The sequence below is a fragment of the Podarcis erhardii genome (genome assembly GCF_964252035.2).
Source record: "Podarcis erhardii genome assembly, chromosome: 13".
NCBI classification, from domain to species: Eukaryota; Metazoa; Chordata; class Lepidosauria; order Squamata; family Lacertidae; genus Podarcis; species Podarcis erhardii.
Window position 1 is genome coordinate 1,750,839 of NC_138502.1, and position 12,523 is coordinate 1,763,361.

Below are 12,523 nucleotides of genomic sequence, written 5' to 3' on the forward strand. Positions count from 1 at the left end.
CCCTGAAGCGAAATCTTGCTAAGCTCCCCAATTAGGATGCCCTGCCCCGCCCTGGCTGGTTGCCCCCCCTGCCCCCCCCCGCCAGCATCACCCACAAACCAGAGAGAAAAACACCCATTTCCTGCCCCTGCAGGGCATTTGGTATTTTTGCAGGCTAGATTGAGCTGAGGTGGGTGAGAGAGAGAGAGACACAGCTGTGGGTTAATCAGAAGGTCGGCGGTTCGAATCCCTGCAACGTGGTGAGCTCCCGTTGCTCGGTCCCTGCTCCTGCCAACCTAGCAGTTCGAAAGCACGTCAAGTGCAAGTAGATAAATAGGTACCACTCCGGCGGGAAGGTAAACGGCGTTTCCGTGCACTGCTCTGGTTCGTCAGAAGCGGCTTAGTCATGCTGGCCACATGACCGGGAAGCTGTACGCCGGCTCCCTCGGCCAGTAAAGCGAGATGAGCGCCACAACCCCATTACCTTGAATGTAATATACACTAACAATAATGTAATATAGGGACCCGGGTGGCACTGTGGTCTAAACCGCTGAGCCTAGTGCTTGCCAATTAGAAGGTTGGCGGTTCAAATCCCCGCTAGGGGGGAGCTCCTGTTGCTCGCTCCCTGCTCCTGCCCACCTGCCAGTTCAAAAGCACCCCAAAAAGTGCAAGTAGATAAATAGGTACCACTCCAGTACCAGGTAGGTAGCGTTTCCGGGCGCTGCTCTGGTTCGCCAGAAGCGGCTTAGTCCTGCTGGCCACATGACCCAGAAGCTTTTCGCCGTCTCCCTTGGCCAGTAAAGCGAGATGAGCGCCACAACCCCAGAGTCGGCCACGACTGGACCTAATGGTCAGGGGTCCCTTTACCTTTTAAGTTGACCCACCTGGATGGAGCAAACCCAAGAACTCCCTCTGCTGGCAGCGACGGGAAGTGGCTTTTATTCAGGGCACTGGCACTCACCTACTTCAGTATTGTCTACACGGCAGGCAGCAGCCTCTCCCAACCCTACCCTGAGGCACCGTTAGGGTTTGAACCTGCGACCTTCTGCACACAAGGTGGGTCCTTTGGTTGCAGACCCCAGGGGTCGCCCAGCCCAGCCCGCTGCAATCCAGAAATCTCAGCTAAAGCATCCATGACAGATAGCCTGCGGACCTCTGCTTAAAAACCTGCAAGTAAGGAGAGACCACAACCTCCAGAGGGGGAATTCTTCCTGGTGTTTACTTGGTTCGAGTCCCGTTGTCCAGGGCAGGAGAAAGCAAGCATGCTCCCTGTTCCATGGGACAGCCCTTCAGATACAGTGGTGCCTCGCAAGACGGAATTAATCCGTTCCGTGAGGCTCTTCGTATAGCGTTTTTTCGTCTTGCGAAGCAAGCCCATTGACAGCTTAGTGGATTAGCGCTATTAGCGGTTTAGCGGCTTTTAGCGATCAGCTGATAAGCGGCTTAACGGCTTAGGAAAAGGGGGGGAGGGGAAAAACCCCGCAGGAACTCGCAAGACATTTTCGTCTTGCAAAGCAAGCCCATAGGGAAATTCGTTTTGCAAAGCGCCTCCAAAACGGAAAACCCTTTCGTCTAGCGGGTTTTCCGTCTTGCGAGGCGTTCGTCTTGCGGGGCACCACTGTATTTGAAGATCTCTCCTCCCAGTCTCCTCTTTTCCAGGCTAAACATCCCCAACTCCTTCGACCGTTCCTCATCAGGCATGGTTTCCAGACCCTTCATCCTCTTGGTTGCCCACCTTGGCACAATATCCTTCTCAAATTGCGGTGCCCAACACAGGACTCCAGGTGTGGTCTGAGCATGGCAGGATAGAGTGGGACTGTAACTTCCCTTAGTGATGTATGGAAGTGAGAGCTGGACTATAAAGAAGGCTGATGGCCGAAGAATGGATGCTTTTGAATTCTGGTGCTGGAGGAGACTCTTGAGAGTCCCATGGACTGCAAGAAGACCAAACCTCTCCATTCTTAAGGAAATCAGCCCTGAGTGCTCCCTGGAAGGACAGATCCTGAAGCTGAGGCTCCAAGACTTTGGCCACCTCATGAGAAGAGAAGACTCCCTGGAAAAGACCCTGATGTTGGGAAAGATGGAGGGCACAAGGAGAAGGGGACGACAGAGGACGAGATGGTGGGACAGTGTTCTCAAAGCTACCAGCATGAGTCTGACCAAACTGCGAGAGGCAGTGGAAGACAGGAGGGCCTGGCATGCTCTGGTCCAGGGGGACACGAAGAGGCGGAAACGACTCAACAACTAAATAGCAACATGATGCCCCTTCATTGGGACACTAGACTTCTCTCGTCGCTGAGCTATGGCCAAATCTTCTAGCAAGAGAACCAAGATTCTAGTCCTCACTGTTCTGAGCGAAGGGCTGGATTAAAGAAGAACGCAGGATGCTGAATCAGGACATTCGCCCACCTGTATTTGGGTTACTGGGAGGAGTTTGGAGGCAGAACCCCATCCCCGAATATACAATTATTCCTCATAGGCCTCTGAGCCTCACCCCACCTTGGCCCTGCTGGCGGGGTGGGGGAATCGCAGCTGATTAAGAAAAGCAACCCCAGTTTCCAGCGTAGAACTCCCACGAGATTCCCAGAGAAAAAGACTGCAACTGTCCCTTGGCTCAGAATGCAAAAAGAGAGAGAGAAAGAAAACTTCCTGGAAAATCGGCCCTTTTCGTGATGTGTTTCTTGTCCAGGAGGGTGGTGGGGTGTGTGAAGGGGGGTGGGGCAGGAAGAGTCATGAACCCCTCCAGGACTCCTATTCCTTCTTGCGCTTGTCCACGGGGACGTTCCAGTAATAAATCAGCTGTCCCGTGATGATGCTATTGCAGGATGAGGCCACGACGTAGGTGAGAGCCATGAGGGGGTCTCCCGTCTCCTGCGGGGTGGGGAGAGGGCAAATGAGGCAGGTTTGTTGATTTTATTTGCACCCTAACTTCACCCGCCCCCCATGCCTGCCTGCCCAAGTTGGGATGCGAGGCGGCTTCCAGCATTTTTTAAATTAAAAAACAACAACATCTAGACCCCACCCATGCTCCCCCACAATGCAGAAAGCAACCGGGGGGGGGTTGATTTCTTGCAAGCCCAATGCCTCCTTCCTTTACTTTGGGGCTGGGCTGCTAGCCTTTAATAATAATAATAATAATAATAATAATAATAATAATAATAATTATTTATTTATTATTTATACCCTGCCCATCTGGCTGGGCTTCCCCAGCCACTCTGGGCGGCTTCCAGCAAAATATTAAAATACCGTAATGCATCAAACATTAAAAGCTTCCCTAAACAGGGCTGCCTTCAGATGTCTTCTAAAAGTCTGGTAGTTGTTGTTCTCTTTGACATCTGGTGGCAGGGTGTTCCACAGGGCGGGCGCCACCACCGAGAAGGCCCTCTGCCTGGTTCCCTGTAACTTGGCTTCTTGCAGTGAGGGAACCACCAGGAGCCCCTCGGAGCTGGACCTCAGTGTCCGGGCTGAATGATGGGGGTGGAGACGCTCCTTCAGGTCTACTGGGCCTTTGAGGCCGTTTCGGGCTTTCAAGGTCAGCACCAACACTTTGAATTGTGCTCAGAAATGTACTTGAATGACCCCTCTCTGCCCTCCCCACCTGCCCCGGGCAGGTGAACCCCGGCCTACCTGGATGGAGGTGAAGATTCGGGCCAGAGAGCCCGCAAAAAGCAGGAAGGCTGTGACAGCGGAGAGCTGCCCTGTGTGGCCGTTGCGGTAGTTTGTGGCTGCTTGCAGGAGCTGTTGGGGGCACAGGGAAGAGGTGTGACGTTTAATTTATTTATTCAATTTATGCACCGCCCTATACCTGGAGGTCTCAGGGCGCTTCACAACAAGAGAACATATAAAATCAAACCAAAAACAATGAACCGTTTTTTAAAACCCCCAAAAAGAACCACATTCTAAAAGGGTGTTGGATGTCAAGAAGATCAACCAAAGGCCTGGTGAAAAAGGAAGATTTTTGCCTGGTGCCTAAATGTGTATAATGAAGGCGCCAGGCAAACTTCCCTGGGGAGAGCATTCCGCAAATGGGGAGCCACTGCAGAGAAGGTCCCGTTCTTGTGTTGCCACCCTCTGGACCTCTCAAGGAGGAAAAACACAAAGAAAGGCGTCAGAAGGTGATCTTAGGGTCCGGGCCAGTTCATATGGAAAGAGGTGGTCCTTGAAGTATTGCGGTCCTGAGCCATTTAAGGCTTCATAGGTCAAAACCAGCACTTTGAATTGGGCCTGGAAACGTCCTGGGAGCCAATGCAGATCTCACAGGACCGGTGTTATGTGGTCCCGGCGGCCGCTCCTAGTCACCAGTCTAGCTGCCGCATTCTGGATTAATTGCAGTTTCCGGGTCCCCTTCAAAGGTAGCCCCACGTAGAGCACATTGCAGTAGTCCAAGCGGGAGATAACCAGAGCATGCTCGACTCTGGCGAGACAGTCTGCGGGCAGGGAGGGTCTCATCCTGCATACCAGATGGAGCTGATAAACAGCTGCCCTGGACACAGAATTAACCTGCACATCCATGGACAGCAGTGAGTCCAAAATGACTCCCAGGCTGCGCACCTGGTCCTTCGGGGGCACAGTTGCCCCATTCAGGACCAGGGAGTCCCCCACACCTGCTCACCTCCTGTCCCCCCAAAACAGTCAGAATTCAACCTCAACCTGTTAGCCGCCATCCATCCTCCAACCGCCTCCAGACACTCACACAGGACATTCACTGGTTCTGATTTGAAAGAGAGGTAGAGCTGGGTCTCATCTGCATATTGATGAACACCCAGCCCAAACCCCTGATGATCTCTGAGATCGGTGTGCTTGTGGGCAGCCATCTCCAGCACACACACCCCTTGCCTCTTAGCGGCCCCCACCCCCAGGACAGTAGCACCCACTTTGCTCCCCAAAGGTAAAGGTAAAGGGACCCCTGACCATTAGGTCCAGTTGTGGCCGACTCTGGGGTTGCTGTGCTCATCTCGCTTTACTGGCCGAGGGAGCCGGCGTACAGCTTCCCGGTCATGTGGCCAGCAGGACTAAGCCGCTTCTGGCGAACCAGAGCAGCGCACGGAAACGCCGTTTACCTTCCCGACGGAACGGTACCTATTTATCTACTTGGACTTTGACGTGCTTTCGAACTGCTAGGTGGGCAGGAGCAGGGACCCAGCAACGGGAGCTCACCCCGTCGCGGGGATTTGAACCGCCGACCTTCTGATCGGCAAGTCCTAGGCTCTGTGGTTTAACCCACAGCGCCACCCGCGTCCCTTTTGCTCCCAAAACAACAGCACAAAACATCAGGCAGGTTGGCAGTCTTTAGAGGAACGAGAGGGATAAAGAGCGGTGCAGAGTTTGAGACTCAGGCAAGCGGGCCCGCCTATGGGGCAGTGTTTCTCTGATCCCCACACCCCCGGGTGCCCCTTACCCTGCTTGTTATGACGGCGGGCATGTTGAACGCCTGGAGCGCCGTCACGACACCCACGGGTGTGAGTGAGGAGAGCAGGAGGGCCAGGACTCCAAAGTAGGCGAGCAGGAAGGACACACCTAGGGGTTGAAACAGAGATGCTATAGGGTCATATATGCACATGTGGTGGGAATGCACAGGATTAAAGAATTTTGGAATAACATCTACAATGAATTTAAAAAACTATTTAAGTTTTCATTTAAGAAAAAACTTGAAACTCTTCTCCTGGGAATCATGTCAACAGAAATCAAAAAAGAAAATAGACCACTTTTTAGGTATACAACAGTACCAGCCAGGATCTTAATCGCGAGAAACTGGAAAAGTGACAAAACACCTACGATAAATGAGTGGCAGGTTCCAAATGATAGAATATCTACAAATGGCTATGATGACAGGGAGAATTAGAGGGTATCCAAAACAGAAAGGACAGAAAGAATGGAAAATCTTTAAAGAATATTTGGGAAAGTATTACAATAACAAATATCTCCTGGCAGAAACAGAATGAACCTTGTAAAACAACAAATATAATGTTTTTTGATCTCTGACGAAAACAAAGAAAGAAATATAATAACTTGGAACTGTGTGTGAAAAAATTGTAGAAATAATAATACAATGAGTCTAATCGGAAGTTAAACATGTTTGTCTTGCTTTGTATTTTTCTTCCTCTTTCCTCCCTCCCTCCCTCCCTCCTTCACTTCACTCCCACCCCTTCCTCTTCTCTTTCTTTTTTCCTTTTTGTGTTTCCTTTCTTTGTCTTCCCCTTTTTGATACGTTAAGAAAAGGATATATAAAGAAAAGTGTATTATGAAAACCTCAGTAAGTTAAAAGTGATGTTGTATAATTTCTATATTGGTATTTATAAAATGTTAAAATTGGTTAATTGTAATGATTTGATGTTACAACTACTGTGATTTCTCTCCCCCCCCCCTTTGTTATTGTTGAACTCTAAATAAAGTTTTATTCTGTTTAAAAAAAAGAAGAAAAGAAACAGAGGGGTTCGTGTCAGAAAGGCAGCCCCGCAACCTGGCTTAAGAATATAAGGAGGGCTCTGCTGGGTCAGACCAGCGGTTCATCTGGTCTGGCATCCTGTTCTCACAGGGGTCCTCCAGATGCCTATTATTGTGGAAGCAGAGCAGAGCCATTCTGACTAGCAGCCATCAATAAGTAACCCCTGTGTTGCAAAGAGAACGCCAGCAATGGAAAAATTGGAAAAAATTTAGAGTTTATCTTCAAAAATATTGTAAAATTAAAGACTGTTAGAAAGATGTTGGGAAAAGAAAATTATGTGGTTTTGGCAGAAAATATATAAAGGATTAAGTAAAAATGAATTGTTGAAAGAGAGAATGTAAAATTACAATATGTTAAGATAAATTATTAGGATAAAAACAAAGTTGGAAGGATTTGCTGGAATATCTAATTGAATTAGAATACAAAAATGGGAGGCGTGAGGAAATCAAGGAAATAAGTGAATGTAAGAAAGTGAGTCAAAGGTTGGACTTGTCTTTTATCTTTTATCTTTATCTTTTTTGCTTATTGTACTGTTTTTTCTTTTCCTTCTTTGATTGTTTATTGTGTTTTGTATTTTTTGTAACCTTTAAAATTTTAATAAAAATTTATTATTAAAAAAAAAACCGCCAGCAATGTCTAGGCAACACGATGACCATGTACACACGCAATAGACAATCTTTTATACAATTCCTTCAAACCATATCAAGTACAAAATGAATTCTTTAGTCTCAAAGTCTCTGAAAATCTTCAAATGAAGTGAGGTATCAGACTTCATACGATGACAGACAAGTTGTGAAGCTTTGTGTATTCAGCAAATATGATGTCCAACACTGAAGAGTGATTCCAGATATTGACTACTGTTTCGTAGAATTATTTGTCAGCGTGGTGGGAAGATAAAGAATTGCTTCATAAACTGAAAATAAAATTTTACAGACGATGACCTGCATGCACATATCACTTTACAAAAATTACGAACTCTAATACAAACCGCAATGAACTCTTTTTCATTACTGTTTGTATTATTGTTTACACTTTTTGTTTAGTTTATGAAGCGATTATATATCATTCCACCACGCCAATGAAGAATTCTACAAAACAGTGGTCTATATCCGGAATCACTGTGTTGGACATCACATTTGATTCAATTAAATGTACTCTAGACTCTGGTTCCACACTCACCTCGTCCCGTGTGGCCCCCAAAATGCTGGACCAGGAATCCGATGGCCACGGTTTGCAACATGAGGAAGAAAGCCTCACCCCAGGAACTGTTGTTTGGGTTGGGGGGAGGAAAGAGAGATAAAAAGAGAGATGTGTTAGGGGAGAAATGAAATCTTTTGATCCAAATTCTTTTTCCAGCTCCCTGTTACCTGCCTGGAATGGTTTGAAGCTCAACATCAAAAAAACTAAAATCATGGCCACTGAGCCCATCACCTCCTGGCAAATAGAAGGGGAAGAAATGGAGGCAGTGAGAGATTTTACTTTCTTGGGCTCCATGATCACTGCAGATGGTGACAGCAGTCACGAAATTAAAAGACGCCTGCTTCTTGGGAGAAAAGCAATGACAAACCTAGACAGCATCTTAAAAAGCAGAGACATCACCTTGCCAACAAAGGTCCGTATAGTTAAAGCTCTGTGCTTTTGAATTGTGGTGCTGGAGGAGACTCTTGAGAGTCCCATGGACTGCAAGAAGATCAAACCTCTCCGTTCTGAAGGAAATCAGCCCTGAGTGCTCACTGGAAGGACAGATCCTGAAGTTGAGGCTCCAAGACTTTGGCTTCCTCATGAGAAGAGAAGACTCCCTGGAAAAGACCCTGATGTTGGGAAAGATGGAGGGCGCAAGGAGAAGGGGACAATGGAGGAGGAGATGGTGGGACCGTGTTCTCGAAGCTGCCAGCATGAGTTTGACCAAACTGCGGGAGGCAGTGGAAGACAGGAGGGCCTGGCGTGCTCTGGTCCAGGGGGTCACGAAGAGGCGGACACGACTAAACAACTCAACAACAACAACAGCTCCCTCCTTCAAGGCATTGTTTTCCTTCCACCACCAACAGCAAAGAGGAGCGAAATGGGTTTGAGAGGATCAGAAACATGAGCACTGACAACGCCCCACCCTCCCCAAAAAAGGCAGGATTTGGGACTTCAGGAATCAGCCCGTACACCTTTGAAACTGCAACTCCGGGGATTGGTTGGCGATATCGTTCCGGCAAAGGATTAGATCTCTGCAGATCAGGAGGCTGTTAAGAGAGTAGGAAGTGGCCACACGCTCCTGTGACTAGTGGGATTGTGCGCGCATGAAAACAAATGTTGGGATTCGAACTCGGCACCCCTGCCCGTCGAAAGGTCTGTGTGGACCTCAGGTTGTTGCTTAGCTTGAGAGGACTCAAAATTACCTAGCAGCAAGTCACAGATAACTCACTTCCAGAAATGGCCCAGAAATGGAAACAAGAGGAAATACCAATGATAGAAGATTGGAGATCGAAACTGACGGACGATGCAGAATTGGACAAGCTAACTGGGAAAATCAGATATCTTAAAGACCAAAACTTCATCGAAGACTGGGGGAAATTTGTAGAATATCTGAAAAATATATGTGATATGCAAACAACGTTAGTGGGATTTAAAGAAGCATTGTGAAATCTAAGAGGTATTGTCAAAACAATAGATGTGGGAGGGAAGACTAAAGACAATACTAAAGGAGAAGGAATGTGTAACTAAGAGGTACAGATGGATGATTGTCAGAGAAGCTGAAGGAAGTTCGATAAGAGAGAATTTGTTTGTTAAAATTGGATAAAATTGTTTATTTGTGTTGTAAAACAATTAAAAAAATTATATATAAAAAAAGATAACTCACTTCCTGAGAGCTGCCCGTTTCAGTCGTGGCTGAAGGATGGGGAAGAATGTTTCTATGTTCTCTATTATGAACTGGTTTTGTTAAAAAAAACACCTTATATGCAGCAACGAAGGAGAAACTGACTCATCGGTTCTCAGAGGGGAAGCAGACTCATTGGACGTTGTGGCTGTCTGGTGGGTTTTCAATCGCAGCTATAGAAAAGCCTTGGGCGCTGCCCATACCTGAACGGAAAAGCGTTGGCGATGCTGTAGGCCATGGTGCCAGTGATGGCGAGCAGCTCCAGGAGAATGGAATGGAAGCTCAGCCCCTCAGCGCTCTTGGCCCCCAGGATCTTGAAGATCTGGGGCAGCTTCACTGCAGAAAGAGGGAGGAAGAAGTGGTCAGAGTCCTGCTCTATTCTGCCTCGGTCAGACCTGTGTCCAATTCTGGGTGCCATAATTTAAGAAGGATATTGAGAAGTGGGAGGTGTTTAGGCCAGGAAAGAGGAGACAGAGAGGGTTTGGTGTGTGTGCGTGTTATTGGGTTGTTGTTTTTACAGTGGTGCCCCGCAAGACGAACGCCTCGCAAGACAGAAAACCCGCTAGACGAAAGGGTTTTCCGTTTTGGAGGCGCTTTGCAAAACGAATTTCCCTATGGGCTTGCTTCGCAAGACGAAAATGTCTTGCGAGTTCCTGCAGGTTTCCCCCCCTTTTTTCCCCCTTTTCCTAAGGCGCTATGCTGCTTATCAGCTGATCTGCTGATAAGCCGCTTAACAGCTGATCGCTAAAAGCCGCTAAAACGCTAATAGCGCTAATCCGCTAAACTGTCAATGGGCTTGCTTCGCAAGACAAAAAAACCGCTATACGAAGAGCCTCACGGAACGGATGAATTTCGTCTTGCGAGGCACCACTGTATTTTTGTTATATATATATATATATATATATATATATATGTGTGTGTGTGTGTGTGTGTGTGTGTATATATATATATATATATATATATAATATTGCGGTTTTTATGTTGATCTTGTTCTGTGAACCGCCCTGAGACCTCCGGGTATAGGGCAGTATATAAATTCTATCTATCTGTCTGTCTATCTACCTACCTATCTCACCTCTCAGTCTTCTTTTATTATTATTCTCAGTATTATAATAATAATAATAATAATAATAATAATAATAAGTATTATGTATTAAACTTAATGGTTTTTTTTCTTACCAAAGTCAAAACGACACACACACACACAAATATATATATATATATTCCGTAGAGAATACACATGCACAAAACCAAACAGAAAAACCTTATAGTTTATACTAAAAGTCAGATTATTGGACTGGGAAGTCCCGATGTCCGTACCCATGAGGGAACCAGCCACGATGGCGAATCCGAGGCCCTTGCTGATGAAGATTTTGAGGCATGGAACTGAAGGAACAGGGGGAGAGAGACAAAAGGATACAAAACACAATGAATTGCAAGCAGTGATTTACAATACTCCTGTGATGTGGGACATAAATTCCACTTTCTGCACTTAGCAGAAGGCTCCAGGAGAGGGCAGCAGCAGCAGCAGCCTTGTTTTCTGCATGGCAGGCAGACATTCCACCGGTGAGGCTTCCCTCATCACTTCACCTGCTAGAAGTCTACCTGACAGGCGCCTAGCCAATGACAGCCCTGCTTGAGGGGAAAGGGGCGGGGCTTAAAAGATCCTCGGCTGCCATATGAACTTGGTGCCCAAAACCAACATGGCGCCGAGAGCCTTCACTGTGCTTCGTCCACGACCCTTTTTAGGAGACGATGAACAGCCTCTTCATATTGAAAGCTTTTCTTTAAAAAAATAAGCTTTTCTCCCCCCCAAAGGATAGTTTCATTTGTAATTCTGGGGCCTAATGTTAATAAAATTAAAAAATCTCGTGGTACTTCCGCCCGGCTGCAAGGTGAGGGAAGACACGAGGCCCGGAAACGGAGCCGACGGCCACTTCCGCCCTCTACCAAAATGGCCGCCGGGGTAAAATTTCGCCCTTCACCAAAATGGCGCCCAGTCGCCCCCCACAGGACACTTCCGCCAGGCCAGGCGGCGACGTGACGGGTCCCCGACAGGACAAAAAGGGCGTCGAAGAGCGCGCGACTCACTGTGCAAGAGGTTGAGGCTGAGGAAGAGCTCGTCGTAGCAGTTCTCCGGGAGGACGTGCGGGACCAGCAGGCCCTTCAGAGCCGTCGACGCCGCCATTTTGGCGAAGGTGGGAGCGAATGAAGCTGGGCGAAACTTCCGCCTCCATAACCCCTACGCGCCGGAGAGCGAGCGAGAGAAACGCCTTCCCCTGGTGCGCATGCGCGGCGTCTCCCACCTGCCCGGCGGCCATTTCAACCTTGCCGACCAATGCGCAGGCGCGCGCGCGAGCCTCGTGCGGGCCGCCATTAAATGATCTGCGCGTGCGCACAGCGGCGGCGGCGGGCGCCTTAACACGCGCATGCGCATTCTCTGCGGGACTTCTGTGTGTGTGGTGTGGCTCCTCTGCGCATGCGCCGTTTTTAGCCTGGCATCCTTTGCCAGCGCCCTGAGCCGAGGTGCCGCTTTCCCATTGGCTGGGCAAACTTTGGTCAAGGGACAAAATGGCCGCCACGCCTGGGCAGCCATCTTGCCCCCCAGGTGGCACCCCTGGCCCAGGGAGGGGCGAGGAGGCGCCCCAAGTGCTGCCCACCCTCAGCCGGGGCACTGTGGCACTGTGCCTCCTCTACTACATGCGCCTCCAGAGGGGCCGGCGCCTGAGGGAGGCCGCCCGACGGCGCCGCGCCGCCCGCCACCGCCGCGCCCAGGCCCGCCACCGCCAGCGCTTCGCCCTGCTGTGGCTCTGCCGGACGTTGGCCCGGGCGCCCGGCCTGGTGGGCTTCTGCCAGGACCCTGGCAGCGGCGGAGACGGCGGCCTTCCCCGGCTGCTGCGGGAGCGGCGCCTGTGGAGCAAAGCCCGCAGCTCGGCCTTCTGGGAAATCGTGCGCGCCAAGGCCTTCAGCCAGTGGGAATGGGTGGAAAACTTCCGCGTTTCGCCGGGCACCTTCGACTACCTCTGCGCCCAGCTGCGCGGAGCCATCCAGCGGCGCGACACCAACATGCGCCGTGCCATCCCGGCCGACGTGCGCCTGGCCATGACGCTGTGGCGCCTGGGCGCCTGCACCGAGTACCGGGCAGTGGAGCAGCTCTTCGGCGTCTCCCGCTCCACCGTCTGCAAGATCCTGCGCGACGTCTGCGAGGCCGTGGTGGGCATCCTCACGCCGCT

At 49.5% G+C, this 12,523-nt stretch overlaps 1 protein-coding gene across 1 annotated transcript; it reads right to left on the reverse strand.

The window, feature by feature from the left end:
• Nucleotides 1-2,371: 2,371 nt before the first annotated feature.
• On the reverse strand, nucleotides 2,372-11,626 carry MPDU1 (mannose-P-dolichol utilization defect 1). The gene is given in 8 exon segments (XM_081835805.1): nucleotides 2,372-2,850; nucleotides 3,607-3,717; nucleotides 5,378-5,496; nucleotides 7,604-7,689; nucleotides 9,494-9,626; nucleotides 10,611-10,676; nucleotides 11,382-11,490; nucleotides 11,492-11,626. Coding segments are annotated over 8 exon segments (864 nt in total). The 5' UTR covers nucleotides 11,612-11,626; the 3' UTR covers nucleotides 2,372-2,730.
• Nucleotides 11,627-12,523: the final 897 nt, after the last annotated feature.